The 16,473-nt window shown below is 41.8% G+C and overlaps 1 protein-coding gene across 10 annotated transcripts in view; it reads left to right on the top strand.

Moving 5' to 3' along the window:
- The window catches only part of CBFB (core-binding factor subunit beta), a 261,658-nt gene that overhangs the window by 59,096 nt on the left and 186,089 nt on the right, over positions 1 to 16,473 (top strand). For all 10 annotated transcript variants that reach the window (XM_029608699.1, XM_029608703.1, XM_029608704.1 and 7 more), the window contains exon 3: positions 1,890 to 2,006. In XM_029608699.1, the coding sequence (XP_029464559.1) occupies positions 1,890 to 2,006 (117 nt within the window). The remainder of the gene's footprint in view (positions 1 to 1,889; positions 2,007 to 16,473) is intronic.

Raw genomic sequence — 16,473 nt, 5'->3', positions numbered from 1 at the left:
TTCAGTGTTTCCCTGGTGTCGATCTTAACTTTCAATTATTGTGATTTTTGTTTTGTTCTATCAGTTTCTTTTTTAGAATCCTCTTCCATTATGAAGACTTTAATTCTAGTATAGTTATGACAACATATTTTTGTTTTGAATTATTATTGCATCTTACATTTTTTTGTTGCTTTTTTGTTGAATTTTTTGTCAAGATGTATTTGTTTGACTCAAATTGTTATAATGTATGTGTAAGGGGTGGGGGTACCTTACTGTATTGCAAGGAGAAATTTATTTCAGAGATGAGGCACAAAGGGAAAAGACTTGCAGACGAGAGAGAGGAGATGTGAAAAGCCTATGTTGGATACAGAAGGGGTTGTAGTAATGAAAAATGGGAAAGCAGACATAACCTGTGTACTTTGTAAATATTGTTAAGTATATTTTGTTTGGCAGAGAGGGTAGGGCAGAAGGTATTGCAACCCTGAATTGCTATAGTAAGTGTAGTGCTCCCACCAGGGAACATGGGAAAAGCCTGCTTCCAATAGCTGGAGATGGGCTGCAATAGAAGATCCCACCAGTCCACATTTAATAGGACCAGATAGGGGTTGCAGGTTCTTAAGATATTGGGCTAATGACTCAGGCATCTCTGATTCAATGCTATTAATACCCCTAATTCTGAGCAGGGTGACACAGGATACAACACCACACGCCGTAACACTTAAATTGTTTTTAATTTTATTTGGTGGAGAGAACCATAAAGGCAGTGATGAAACAGCAGTAAACAGAACAAATATATACAGATGAAACAATATCAGGATAGTACTTCCTGTAAAGCAGATAGCTTAGGCAGCAATGGTATGGACACTTAGTACTACGGTATACCCCAGCTTGCTAGAATCACAGTGTGACCTATTATAGACATAAAGCATTAGACATATACACTAGCCCTGAGGTAGCCTTGGCACCAGTGCATTAAGCGGGTGTTCCAACCTGCCCAACACAGTCCCCAGTCCTGGTTGTGTATACACACCACGCAAAAATAATAACAGTGATGCTGGGCCCTGAACTTCCTTAGAGAAAAGAGAAAAAAACCCAAAATGCTGCAGTGGCTGATATATGTGAATCTTCCTGGGTAAACACTTTTAGCTGTATAGTGTATGAACAAATGGCAGTTAGATGTCTCAGTTTTAAAACCATTTAGTATATAGATCCTGGGGTGAGACTACTCAGTCTGTAAACACTGCAGTGTTCAAAATGTAACGCAGCAGGATGGCACAGTCTAACAGGTGGAAAGGCTTTATATACCTCTGTCTCTTCCCTTCCTTCATTCTCCCAGCACCCTTTGAAACTCAACCCCCTGCCTCTATAGCAATAATAATAATAAAAAAAACAAAAGAAATCAGTGGCCCATGTCACCTACCTACTTTGCATTGCTCAAACCATATACACACACCAGCTCATGGAGATAGGTACCTTGTCACATAAGGTTGATTAGAATTTCTTAACATTTGTTTTTTTTACCTTGAACATCCAGAATTTGCCATGAAAATATTTATTATAATATAAAAAATCTGCATGTTTTCCCCCAAAATTAAGGTTTAAGTGCAGGGTTAGTATAGAGTTTATAAATGGAATTTGAAATGCCAGAATAATTAAGAAAAAAAAATCATTGAAAGAATATTCCATGCTGTATTTTATATTTCAGGTAGCCAATGGCAAATGTCATTAAAATGGAATCAGATGTTTGTAACTCAAAAGTTTAGAAAACTGATGAGTGCATGTTTTTCTACTTTAAGTATTCTTTGCATTGCCTAGTTTAAGACATAAACTGTTGTAAAAATAAATGACTGCCTGTATAATTTATGTAATGTCTTGCTCCCTGATTCTGTTTGTATTGATTTTTCTAAAAGGCTTTTGTGGCCACAGGAACCAATCTGTCTCTCCAGTTCTTTCCGGCCAGCTGGCAGGGGGAGCAGCGACAAGCACCAACTCGGGAGTATGTGGATTTCGAAAGAGAGACTGGCAAGGTAAGAAAGATCCTGTTAAAATGCAAGGATACATTTGCAGCACATTTTTGCTACCTGATTTTTAATTTTTTAAATTATATTATATTTAAATTATATTTTTGCATAATGCATTACCCTTGCCATCCAAAAATGCTTTGAAGGGTATAGTTGTGTAGAAGTTTGCAAAAGTTGAAAACATCCAAAAGCTGGAGACATAAGAATCGGTAGTCGTGTGTCTCAGTGCTAGCAAGGTAAATCAGTTTGGTTGAAATGCACCCTGAAGGAGCAGTAGTGTATTGCAATTATGAAAGGAGAACATGTTCTAGGAGTTTGTGAAATATTTAAATTAAAACTAATTTTCTTTGTCATCTGGGCTTGGGATGTACAATGAAAACATTTTGTTCTTTCTTGTTAGCCTCTTTGGGGGCTTTGAATACTATTAGGCGCTCCATGATAGACTGCATAGCAGGCAAGAGAGCTACCTACTAAATGACATTCAAAAACAAGACACAAATCATATAAAGCTGCTTTAATTTAAATGGTGTCTTCACCCGGTGAAGGATTATAGTGTTTTATTTCATTACTACGAATCCTTGGACAATCCTGTTATATTGGCCGACATCTAGATTCAATTAATGTTGAATTGTCTCTTTTCAGGCTTCAATAATTGGACTATGTTTATAACTCTGAAACAAGTCATCAAGGGGACAATATGCTTGTTATAACACAGGGCTTCCTAATATTGTCCTGGTGATCTAATTAGTTGGTTTTGAGGTTATCCATGATGAATATACATGAGATAAATTTGCATACTCTGCACAATGAATATGCATTTATTTAGACATTCTGAAAAAAGACTAGCTATTGGGTTACTAGAACCTGCTTGGGAAGCCCTGTTTTTAGCATGAATTAAACAGAAGAAAGCCATCATGAGAGCATTAATTCACCTATTGAAAATGCAAAGTGCTATCTCTGTCAGATCTATCAAAAGGGTTTTACCAAATTTCAGTTTGTATTATATATAATAGTGAAAAGATTGGAGGGCTGAAAATTTTACTTGCAGCAAAACACTGAATGTAAATAGTGAATGCCTTCATGCTCTTGCAGGTTAAAAATCAAGAAATAATTAAAGAAAATGCTTGGAAAGAATTATAGCAAATAATTACATTCCCTTGTGATCATTTTTTATTTTTTTGAATGACATAAGATAAAAAGAGCAGAAATTCAATGCTGTGTTGAAGTCTATCACCCCTTATTAAACTGATTGGAAAATAGACTTCATTAAACTAAATATTGAGGTCTGTGTTCAAAGTTTACATAGCTAAGTTTGGATTCATCTGAACAAACTGTGGAATTTGAAATCCTTGCTGCATTTACTGCTGCCAGTTTATCTGGTAAAGTTTTTATCCAGATAAAAATTGACCAGATAAATCTGGATTTTTCCGATTATGAGGCTGATTAAAAATACTTAACTTATTCAGATAATGCTGAATATTTTATCTGAATAAGTCTGGTTGTGTTGCAAGGCTGTCCTAAAGTTATCTGGATACATTTATCCAAATAACTGATTTATTCAGTGGTGCAGTTATTTCTTCCAAATATCTTAAGTTATTTGGATAAGTATATCCGGATAACTTAGCCAGACTGCCAGTGGCTGAATTTCAAACTCACTGGGACTGGTCAGGAAGCTTTCAGCTTGAAATATTCAGCCAGCATGATTTCTAAATGTAGATTGTCCAAGAATTACATTTTTTGTCTTAACACAAGCTAAGGGGTTCTGATAAAGGCTCAAACTTTAGCTTCATAGTCCTTTAAAAGATAGAATAACTGTTTTGGGCAGTAAGAAAAGCATCTCACTGTGGAAGTGTAAGGTTCTTACTGTCAGCCAATCCATATGCATATTGGAGGCAAGTAGATGTGCATGCTTGCCTGTTTGCATGACTGTTCATACTGCATGTAAGGCAGAACGCCACTTAGGAGAAAGATGGGAGGCTGTCCCGTTGCTGTTGCCAGTGTTGTCCATATGTGTGTTTTGGAAAAGCCAGGCTTGCTGTGGAACATCAGTAGATACTGAGGGACAGAGCAAGTATGGGAGTCCTTTTCCCCTACCATCAGATAAAGGCCAGCGAGGAAGGAACCCTATTGGGTCTTTGTGTCCCCAGGTTGGGTGAAGGGGTGGTAGCTAGTTCCTTTTTTATCCTCTTTTAACAAGAAACAGCAAACAAGTCTTGTGATGAGGGAGACTGAGTGGTGTTGACCATGTCCTCTTGCTGGGAGTGGATGTGAGGGAGGCAGCAGTAGACAGGCAGGATATTTGGAGATGACAAGGGAAATGTACCTTTGTACCATGCATATAGCTTGCACCTTTCTGTCTTGTATTTTAGGGATGTTTACAGCTGTTTCCTTGCTCCTTTAAGAACTGCTATACTGACAAGGAATGATTTCACATATTCCTTGATACTGCTGGGATCAAGATGTGTGGGGATGGCCTAGAGAAGGAGAGACAAGAGAGGGACTGGTGGGGATGGACTGTGGAGAGAGACAGACTGGTGGGGATGGACTGTGGAGAGAGAGGGACTGGTGAGGATGGACTGAGGAGAGAGAGAAGAGTCTGTGGGGATGGACTGGGGAGAGAGAGAAACTGGTCGGATGGAAGTGTGTATATACTATTGGAGATGGAATTGTGAGGGACAGAGACACTGTTGGGAATGGACTGGAGAGATAGAGATATAAATTACTTGGGATGGACTGGGGGCGGAGAGAGAGATATTATTGAGGTGAATTGGGGGAGAGAATAATGGGCTAGGACGTATAAACCGAGAAACTGGTGTGGGATAGGGGAGGGAGAGAGAAGATGGGGATGTATGGGAAGGAGGGAGAAAAAGAGACTGCTGGGAATGGACTGGGGGAGAGAGACTGTTGGGCATGGTCTAGGGTGGAGGAACAGCCATGGACTGGTGGGGATTTTCTTATGGGGAGGGAGAGGAAGACTGGTGATGGGCTGGGAGAAGAAGAGAGAGACCTTTGGGGATAAACTGGGTAGGGAGAGAGAGACTGCTGGGGATGCATTGTATGGTAGACAGTCTTGTGGGTATGGGCTTGGGGTGGGAGTGAGAGACTAATGGTGTTGGATTGGGGTGGACAGGGACTGAGGGGACTGAGAAATAGACAGAATAGTATAGTCTGGAAAGGAAGAGAGAGGGACTGCTGCAGATGGACTGGGGTGAGAGACAGTTGAGGGAGAGTGGAAAGAGATTGGTGGGGATGACCTGGTAGAGGGATGGTGAGTGTTCATCGCTATACCTTTGGGAATGGACTTGCAGGGAGAGAGAGAGAAACACTGTTGGGGATGGATTCAGGGTGGGGGAGTGAAGAAAGTGATGGCGATGAATTTGGGAAGACAGGAAGAGAGACTGTTGGGATCAATTGGTGGAAGTAGAGAGATAGACTGGGGGAGAGAGACTTTTGGAGATGGATTAGGAGGGATTGGTGGGGATTGTCTAGGGCGAAGGGAGACCAAGGGACAGGTGGTATTGGTCTGAGGGAGGAAAAGAAAGACTGGTGGGGAGAGTGAGAGAGACTGTGGGGATGGACGTGGGGAAGAGTGAGTGAGGGACTGGTAGTGATAGACCGGTGGAGGTTAGTGAAAGATAGACTGGTGGGTATGGACTGGCAGGGAAGAGTGAGAGACTGGTGGGTATGGACTGGCAGGGAAGAGTGAGAGACTGGTGGGGATGGACTAGGAAGGGGGACAGAGAAGGACTGGTGTGTGGTGTTAGGGGGAGGGGAAGGGAAAGGGACTAGTGGGGATGGTCTGTGGGGAGGGAGAGAGAGACTGGTGGAGATTGACTATTGGGATTAGTGAGACTAATGGAGAGAGTGATAGAGATAAACTGTCAGGGAGACAGAGAGTGGTGGAGATGAACTCGTGGGGATGGACTGGCAGGGGAGAGAGGGACTGGTGGGGATGGGCTGATGGTGTAGAGCGGAGAGTGGTGGGGATCAGTTGGGTTAATCTGGTAGGAATGGACTATGGAGAGGGGGACTGATGTGGATAGTCTGAGGAGGAAGGGAAATAGACTGGTAGGGTTGGATGGGAAGGTGTGAAAGAGACTGGGATCGACATGCATGGGGTGAGATTGGTAGGTTTGGTCTGGGGTGGGAGGAGAGAGAGAGATTGTTAGGGGGTGACCTGAAGGAGGAAGGTAGGGGGAGAGAAGACTCTATTGGGGATGCATGGGGAGAGAGTTAGACTGTTGGGGATGGATCTGGACACCGAGAGGCTGAGACTTCTGGGAGGCGGGGTGTGCCAAGATGGTGAGAGTAAGAGCCTGATCAAGATGGACTGGCGAGGGAGAGACTGGTGTGGATGGACTCAGGGCAAGTGGAAGTTGAGGGAGAGAGTGAGTGGTGGGGATGGACTGATGGGAGTGAGGGAGCACCTGCTTTGGATGGTCTTGGGAGAGGATATCTAGTAGGAATAGACAGAGGAGCAAGATGTGGAGAAAAAGGAACTATTGTTGGTAGACTGTATGAAAGAAAGAGACTGGTTCTTGGAGAGTTCGGGTAGGGGTAAGTCTGAATGTATTTGGGGAGGGGGAAAGCGGGTGGATTGGTCTATGGGAAGGAGGGATAGAAAGATTAGTGCAGATGGCTTGGGGAAGGGAGGGTGTGAAGGTGAGAGAGAGAGAGACTGGTTGGAATGGCTCTGGAAGGGAGAGGGAGGTTGGGAGAGGGAGACTGCTGGGGATGGGTTGGGGTGAGAAGTGGCAGGGACTGTGGAGATGTCCTGAGGCTGGGAGAGAGGGACTGGGGCTGGGCAGAGATGGACAGATGCGATTGGCCTTAGGCTGGAAGGGTGAGAGAGAGAGAATGGGATGGTCTTGGGGGGAGGGGGTGGTGATGGTACGAAAGAGAACATAAGATTGCCATACTGGGTCCATTAAGCCCAGTATCCTTTTTCCAACAGTGGCCAATCCAGGTCATCCTTGGATTGGCAGGGGTGGCCTGAGGCTGTGAGAGAGAGGAACTGGGGGGGGGCTGGCAGTGTCAGAGGGGTACTGCTGGGGATGGCATGGAAATGCAGAGAGAGTGGGAAGAGAGACTGATGGGGATGAATTGGAGGTGGGGGGACTGGAGATGGAGAGAGAGCATGACTGATGGGGATGGACAGAGAGGTGGCGAGAAATACCGGTCTGGAGGAAGAGAAGGTGGAATGGAGTGGGAAGGAAGACAGACAGATGTGGATGTTTGCTAAATGTATAAATTCAAGCCTCTTACCTTAATTCTTTAGGAAGAGAATTCCAAAGCTTCAGGCTGGCTACAGCATAAATTAGTTGCTAATTTACCTGCTTGTGCAAAAGGTAATCACAGCTTCTGTTTAATTTTTTGAACCAGTTGATGTATTCCCCATACAGCACTTGTAGTTTGTCTAGAATGACTACAGATCCCAGTAGAGGGAATTAATCAGTTAGGGTTACTTCTAGCTAAACTAAAAACAGCTGAGAAGAGTTTAAAAAATAAGACTGTCAGAATAGTGAGGAGAAGTTGTGCCGGGGAGGCTTATAAGGTTGTTGGGTAAAGTTAGTAGTCATCAGTGGGTTGGAGTCACATTGAGGTGTGTAAGTAATTTGAGGGAACACAGTGGGGATTGTTACTGGGTTGGGAACACATTGTGGTGACTGGTTGGGAGGCACAGTGTGCATCGTTAAGTGTTGGGGTGAACATTTAGGTGTGTTTTGGATTTTTGGGTGGGGACATTAAGAGATGCATTGGTCATTTAGGTATTAGGGGATTAGTGGATTGGGGATTCAGTAGGATGGGGACTGGTGAAGAGATGGGTTAATGAGATCCCCTTTTTCCATCCCAGAACAACCTCTCTTCCTCTAGTCAATTTAAATATTTCTTCTCCAGGCATGAGGCAGTATCCCTGCCTTCTCCCAGCTCTGGGAGGGGGGAAACATTTCTATATCTGTAGATAGTGGGGCTAGTCTACTATATTTATTAATTTATTCACTGTACTTTCAAAGAAGGGATTGATCGCTGTTTGGGAACGGATTCGGAACTGGGATTGGTTCCCTAGTTCTGAATGGAGATTAGTTTTTTTCTTTGACAGTCCAGTAATTTATTCATGGCACTTTCAAAGAAAAGACCAACTCCCATTCAGAATCAGCTTCTAAATGAGGATTGGTCTCTTCTTTGGCAGTACAGTGAATAAATTAATGAGTAGGTTGGGCTAACACAGCAGGTGGGGAAATGCCCCCTCTGTAACTGACAGGACGTTGGGATGCCACCTGTTGCCTCTAGGGGAGGAGGGAGAAGAGAATATTTAGATAAGGTGGGAGGCAAGCTGATTTGATTGAAATTTCCTTTTACATCCCATAGAATTAAATGGCAGTCAACTGTACTTCACCTCAGAAGTGAAGTAAAATAAAATTAATACCTTGAGAGAGAAAAAATTGTTAATTTTTAGCACACTTAGCTGCATTAGAAGTAGTTCCATATGTAGGTGATTACCATTCATTTGCATGAAAGTGCGCTAAAATTCACTTTTCCCTTTTAGCGCACATTATTTTGTGCATTAAACTTTATTACAGGAAAAGTAATTTTAGTCTAGAAAAAAAAAAATGCATTAAGCCCAAAGCAGTGCACTAATCCTAGCAAACGTTATTATATTGTCCTCATGCTGAGGAATGAAATTAAAGCTGTTATTAACGAGAAAAGATCTGCCCTTTGTAACTAATACATTGGTGATTACCCACCTAGATTATTGTAGCAGTCTATTGATTGGCGTACAAAAGCAACTTTTTCACCTCCATCTAATTCAAAATGCATCAGCATGATTATATCAGGAGTAAACCCTACATATTAAACCTGCCCTGCAGAGCCTTCCGTGGCTTATTATTTTAAGATAGGTTTTTCATTTTTTTTACCTAGTTTATAAATCTATTTTTAACAAGGATCCAGCATATCTTAATGAATGGCTGATATATGTTCCTGGGTGACTGCTTTGTGTCCCAGCCTGGATGTTTTGTTAAATACGTTCTCTTTGAGGTTAAATTCATGGAGAATGTCAAAAAGGACTTTCTTGTGCAAGGCCATACTTTTGGAATTCAGTTCCTAAAGACATAAGGCCTATCAATTTTAGGGAACAATGTAAGGCCTAGTTATTTCTCCAAGGACAAGCAGGATAGCAGACTTCATACATGGGTGGCATCATCCGATGGAGCCCGGCACAGAAAACTTATAAAGTTTCTAGAACTTTGAGCCTCTGTGAGCATGCTCACCCATGCATTATACCATGCATCCATGCGGAGTCCTCTCAGTCTCTTCCACGGAGCCTCGTGTCTCGTGGCAAATTGAGTCTCTTTTTTTTCGCTTCTTCTTAGAAGTTTTGGCCTGTATTTCGCTGTTTTTTTTCCCTGTAAATGGGATTGCGCAGTTGACAAGGGGTTCTCCCCTAATCGTTTTAGCCAGAGTTTTTGATGGTTTTGCTAAGTTTCATTTCATAGTTGAACCCTTGGGATGGTGGTGTGCTTGGTGCTTTCTGCCTATCAAAGCCTATGACCATCAGTTTTGAGATTGTGTCCCTTTTCTTTCACGACGACATGTCCTCGGGTTTTAAGCAGTGCCCACGGTGCATGAGGATCATGTCTATTATGGATCCCCATGAATGATGTGCCCTCTGCCTGGGGCATTTCATGGTGTTTGGGGTTGTAACAGGTGTATCAAGATGACCCAAAAGGGTGTAAGATTCAGCTCGATAAGATGGAATGGCTCTTCGGGTTTTAGTTTTAAGCAGGGTTTATAAGGTCAAGTTGAGAATAATTAACTTGTTGAGAGAGATGTATTTTTATTGTATTCAAAATTAGAAATGTAGCACTGAGAAGGGTAAAGGTCTGTTCTTGTGCCAGTTTTAGAAAACAAACCAAAAAAGCTTGATAGAGCAAAGCATCACTTTAATATGTCCAGCATCAGAGTAAGCAGAAGATAATACTGTTCCCTGACATGGACAAATCAGCTGCATTGGGAGGGATAGAGAGAAAAGAAAAGATGCAGAAACTAGTCAGACCTGAAAAAATAGGCTACAGAAAACAGTGAAATATTATCTGCCAAATAATGCATACTAATAATTCAATAGACAGATTTCATAACTAATACACACGTGTAGCCAAGTTGATTAATAACCTGGTAAGCATGCTATATAAGCTAAGCAGATTGACAGTAAAAAGGACACAGAGAAGCGGGTAGTATATTCAGAAAGAGCACTAAAACGTCATGTGATCTCCAAAGGCTAATCACAGCAAAGAATCAAAATAGCCAATCAGAGGGAGCAAGAAACCATAGTAACAAGGAACACCATTGTCAAACATCAAAATAGCTAATGGAGAGGACAGATATCTATGTATATAGAGAGGTATAGATTTATATGCTTTATCTCTTTTTCCATTGATAAGCAGGCTGATGGGGTGAAGACATCAGATGGCACTGAACAGACTCATTTCTCTTATCTACTAGACCTTTAAGCTGTACTAAGCATGTGCAGGAGTTACTGCATAAGCATTGCCTCGTGAGCCTCCTCAGTTATTTTTTGTCTGAGCACATGTATCCAGTCTCTCCAGATATTTTTCTCTAAAACCTTTGCAAATTTGAAATTTTCTTCACAATTTCCTCTTTTAGTTGCCTCACTGCCTCTGCAGCACCCACAACAGCACTTTTCAGTGCTACATTAAATTAAAAAAAACAACCCAAAACTAGTGTGGAGGAGTAGTCTGGTGGTTAGAGCAGTTGGCTATTTATTTAACAGTTTTTGGTTTTTTTTTTATACCGACCTTCATAGTAAATGAAGGTCGGTATAAAACTTGGTTTCCCTGGTTCATAGTCTTGCTAGGTTGCCAAATTAAGGAGGAAAGAGGCATAGAAGGAATCCACTCCTGCTTGAGTTGTACCCGCGGCTTATGACTGTCAGTATGATGCCAATCTATGATTGGGCGAAGTTGAGCTGCCACGTAGTACCAAATCAGGTTTGGTAATCCTAGGCCTCCTGACGTTTTGTGTTGATATAAAATCTTGCGCGCCACTCTAGGGGGCCAATGGTGCCATAGAAATCGGAGGAGTTTTTTCTACCACATGATCAACATTGCATTACTAACTGAAATAGGCAAAGTCTGGAAGAGATATAGAAATCTAGGGAGAATGTTCATCTTTAATGGTTGCCAATCGACCTAGCCATGTTAAGGGAAGGGAATTCCATTTATCTAAATCTTTATCCACCTTCTGTATGAGGGGGGCATAGTTGAGCTGGAACAGATCCAAAATATTGTTATTAAGATAGATCCCGAGATACTTAAGTTCATTGGGTGTCCACTTAAAGTTATGAGATGCTTGCAAGGAGTGTGTCAGGTCAGGTGGACATGAAATATTTAAGATCTCTGACTTATCCCAGTTAAATTTGAAGCCCGAGGTAGCGATGAAAAGCGCTAGTTCGGTTTCAATTTCCTGGAGAGATACAACAGGGTTGCTAACTGAAAATATAATATCATCAGCAAAGAATGACATTTTATATTGGTGGGATTTGAGAGAAAAACCCTGAACCCTCGTATTATTCCTTATACGAATAGCTAAGGGTTCAAGAAAAATGGCAAATAAGAGAGGAGACAGGGGACATCCCTGACGAGTACCTCTTTGGACAGGAAATGAAGTGGAGTACCTGCCATTAATTTTGAGGCAAGCTGAGGGAGAATTATAGAGAGCCCGAACCCAATTTTGAAACGAAAGGCCAAAATCCATGAGGTGGAGAGTTTGAAATAGAAAGGGCCAATGCACCATATCAAAGGCCTTTTCCACATCAATGGCCAATAAAAGATGGGATGTCTTTTGTACGGTAGTGCCCCATAGAATATTGATTAGTTTACGCACATTATCACTGGCCATGCGGCCTGGAATAAATCCCACCTGATCAGGGTGTGTGATTTGGGCTACAAAGCAGTTTAATCTATCTGCTAAAATTTTGGCGAGAAGTTTGAGATCTAAATTGATCAGGGAGATTGGACGGTATGAAGCACATAAGGCTGGGTCCCTGCCAGGCTTAGCGATAATAGTAATGCCGGTTTTATTTGAATCTGGGTTCAGGGCAGGAAATTAAAGTGACTCTGTAAATAGGGAACCAAGGTATGACCGAAGGTTTTATAAAATTTGTCTGTAAGGCCATCGGGCCCTGGAGCCTTTCCCACTTTTAGATTTTCAGTTTATGAATTTAACCTCCAGGAACCTATCCATACCTTTTTTAATTCCAATAAGACTAACTGCTGAAACCACATCCCCTGGCAATGAATTCCAGAGTTTAACTATGCGCTGAGTGAAAAAGAATTTCTTTGATTTGTTTTAAATGAGCTACTTGCTAACTTCATGGAGTACCCCCTGGTCCTTCTATTAACCGAGAGAGTAAATAAAGCAAAATTGCTTATCTTGTAATAGGTGTTATCCCAGAACAGCAGGATGTAGTCCTCACATATGGGTGACATCATCAGATAGAGCCCTGATACGGAAAAACTTCTGTCAAAGTTTCTAGAAACTTTTGATTGGCATAGTGAAGGCACTGAGCATGCCCAGCATGCCATGATATTCTCAGCCACAGGGGTCTCCCTTCAGTCTCGTTTGTAGCAGTAAGCGGGAGCAAAAAAATAAAATAATAAAACGTATCGGACCCAACTCCACGGGGTGGCAGGTGGGTTTCGTGAGGACTACATCCTGCTGTCCTGGGAAAACACCTATTACAAGGTAAGCAATTTTGCTTTATTCCAGGACAAGCAGGATGATAGTCCTCACATTTGGATGATTAGCAAGCTACAGGCTGAGTCATTCTTGTATTGGACCAACAGCATACAACTTGTGCAACAAGCACAACTGGTGTACTGTTCGAAAAAATGAGGCAGCCTGAAATCACAGTAGGATAGATGTAGAAGGAGTTGGTACTATACTGAAAATAAGTTCTTTAAGACAGATTGTCCAAAGGCTGAATCTTGTTGTCCTTCCTTGTCCAAACAGTAATGTGCTGCAAAGGTGTGAAGTGAACTCCAAGTTGCAGCTTTGCAGATATCAGCAATAGGCACAGAATGGTAGTGTGCTACTGATGTAGCCATAACCCTTACTGAGTATGCTTTTATTCGCCCCTGGAGAGGAATGTCTGCTTTTTTATATTAGAATTCGATACAGTCTGCTAGCCAGTTGGAGAGAGTTTGTTTTCCCACTGCAACACCTGGTTTATTTTTGTCAAAAGAAACAGAGTTGGGTGAATTTTCTATGGGCTGCTGTGCGGTTCAGGTAAAAAGCTAGTGCACGTTTACAATCTAAGGTGTGTAAAACGCTCTCTCCCTGGTGAGAGTGTGGCCTTGGAAAGAAAGTAGGCAAGACTATGGATTGATTGAGGTGAAAATCCGTTATCACTTTTGGTAGGAATTTGGGGTGAGTGTGAAGGACTACCCGGTTATATAAGAACCTTGTGTAGGGTGAGTATGTGACAAGAGCTTGCAACTCACTGACTCTCCTAGCAGATGTAATGGCTACTAGGAAAAATACTTTCCATGTAAGAAATTTTTCATCGCAGGAGTGCAGAGGCTCAAACGGGGATCGCATGAGTCTCGTTAGCACTAAATTAAGATCCCATTCAGTAACCGGTGGTCGAATGGGAGGTTTAAGGTGGAGTAAGCCTCTCATAAACCGACTCACTAGGGGTTGCGCTGTTATTGGCGCATCCCCTATTCCCTTGTGGTATGTCGCTATGGCACTTAGGTGTACACTTACAGAGGATGTCTGTAGGACCAGAATCTGAAAGGTGGCACAGGTAATCCAGTAAAAGAGTGGGCAAGAGAAAGGGTCAAAACTTTTTCGTGTGCACCACTTGGTAAATCTTGTCCACTTAAAGTGGTAAGATTTACGTGTGGAAGGCTTTTGTGAAGCTATGAGAACTTTAGAGACTTGAGTTGAAAGATTAAGTGGTTGCAGAATTAAGCTTTCAACATCCAAGCTGTCAGGGCAAGAGTTGGCAGGTTGGGATGATGCAACTTGCCCTGATTCTGAGTTATGAGAGTGGGCGTTATGCCCAGGCGAATTGGTTCTCTGATCAAGAGGTCGAGGAATATGGGAAACCATACTTGTCGAGGCCAGTACGGGGTTATGAGGATCATTGATCCTCTGTCCTGTTGTAGCTTCACAAGATTTTTGGATATGAGCGGAATCGGAAGATACACATATAGAAGTCCTGTGTTCCAGGGGTGAGCAAAGGCACCCCTGTGGAACATTTATAGATGGCCGTGGAGGGAGCAGAATCTTTCCACTTTGTGATTCAGTTTGGATGCAAAGAGGTCTATGGTTGGGCGACCCCAGCATTGAAAGATTTTGCTCGCTACACCGGGATTCAAAGACCATTCGTGGGGATGGAAACACTGACTGAGATCGTCTGCTAGGACGTTTTGTATGTCTGCCAGATAAGTTGCTCGGAGATGCATAGAGTGTTGGAGAGCCCAGGCCCAAATCTGCACTGCTTCTTGACAGAGTAGATAAGATCCCGTGCCTCCCTGTTTGTTTATGTACCACATTGCTACTGTGTTGTCTGTTTGTATCAGCACAGTCTTGTTGGAGTGGCAGTCTTTGAAGGCACTAATGCACTACTCAGACAACCTGTCAATCACAACGGGGAACGGGTCCAATCACAATCAATAACTATAACTAAAGAACCCATTTTCCTGTTCACACTAACATTATCAGATGCAATGATTTTTGACCTTCATAATAGGCATCATTGTGTGGTATATTTTACCTAAATCACTCTGCCTTATGCTTAATCATAGGTCAGTCCATAATTTTTTTTATATTTTTTCTTTGCTTTTAAAACACCACAGTGAATGTTGTCAATTTCAGTTTCTTAGTGCATTTTTCAACATAATGATCATTAACCAAACTTATCTGTGTATTATCATTGAAATATTAATTCTTCTCCTCGGTCTCAAGATAAACGCTGATGCCCTTCAATTCGTCAGCAACATGCGAGTTCTCCACGTTGCTGTAATGTGCCCAACATTGTGCCCAACAATGTTGCCCAACAATGTTTCGGACTTGTGTCCAGTCCTTCCTCAAGGGCGTAATCTGCGTCGCAAAGAAACAAGATTTATACCTCACATCATATTATTCCACTTTCAACCTACTACAGCACTGTACTCACATATTCAGTAGCATGGCAACTCTCGGCGTTTTTCTTAGCTTTCTTTTCCGGTCACCCTACACCGCTGAGATTTAAATATCCCGCGGAAATGATGTGTACTCATGCGTCATTACTACGCTTATAGAGAATACCACTCAATAGTACTATTCAATCCTGCAGGCATCACCGTGTCCATCTTGAAGATCCATTGTTCTATAAGGTTTAACTGGAAATTTGGATCCCCATCTCGTAAGTTTAAAGGTACAACGTCCATAACTCTCCATTTTAATTGATGAAAGGAATGACCCTTTTCGATGCAATGAACCACCATAGGCGCTGCTACTTTCTCCGTGGTGATACAACTCTTGTGTTCTATTAGCCGTGTTCTAATCTGACGTTTGGTCCGTCCAATATAATATAAATCGCATGGACAAATAATTAAATAAATTACATTTGTGGATGCACAATTCGTTGATTGCCATGTTTTATGTGTGATCCCTGATTTATCCAGCCATTCTACCCCTTCAATGGTTTGGGCACACATAGAACAATGATTGCATTGCCAATGACCCTTCTTTAATTGTTGGTCCACCTGTACATCCGGTGCTAAAAATGAATGTACCACAGTGTCTGCCACGTTTTTACCACTACTATAAGTTATCATCGGATATTCATTAAATGCTTGATGTATTTTCAAAACAGGCCAATGATGGCGAATCAATGAAGCAATTTTGCCAGCTTTATCTGAATAGGGAATGGTACATATACGATATGTGGTTCATTTTGTGTTGTGGTATTATCTAATAAAAGCCACTGGCATTCAGCATTGAAGGCTCGTTTGTACGCTAGTTTTATGCATTTAGGGGGGTAACCACGAGTCAATAACCTCCCTTTTAAATTCTCTGCTTGTATTTGAAACTCTGATTTTGTATCACATAGTCTGCGTAACCGCAGGAACTGCCCAATAGGTAAATTTGATCTTAAATGATATGGGTGAAAACTCGTGTAATGAAGGAGAGTGTTTCTATCACACGTTTTTCTATATAAAGATGTAGAAAATTCTCCTGCTTTTTTCATAATGCAAATATCCAAAAAATGAATCACAGATTTATGATATGTTATTGTAAACTGTAGATGTTTGTCTAACGTGTTTAACCAATTATAGAATTTCAACAAACTCTCTTCATCTGCATGCCAAAGACAAAAAATATCGTCAATATACCTAATCCAGTTGGACACAGGTTGAAACTCAGATGCTGGATACAATAGCGTCTCTTCAAAGTTTTTAAC

This window comes from Rhinatrema bivittatum, chromosome 7, assembly GCF_901001135.1.
Source record: "Rhinatrema bivittatum chromosome 7, aRhiBiv1.1, whole genome shotgun sequence".
NCBI classification, from domain to species: domain Eukaryota; kingdom Metazoa; phylum Chordata; class Amphibia; order Gymnophiona; family Rhinatrematidae; genus Rhinatrema; species Rhinatrema bivittatum.
The sequence above is the reverse complement of the archived record's forward strand: the minus strand, read 5'-3'. Positions and strand labels throughout refer to the sequence as shown.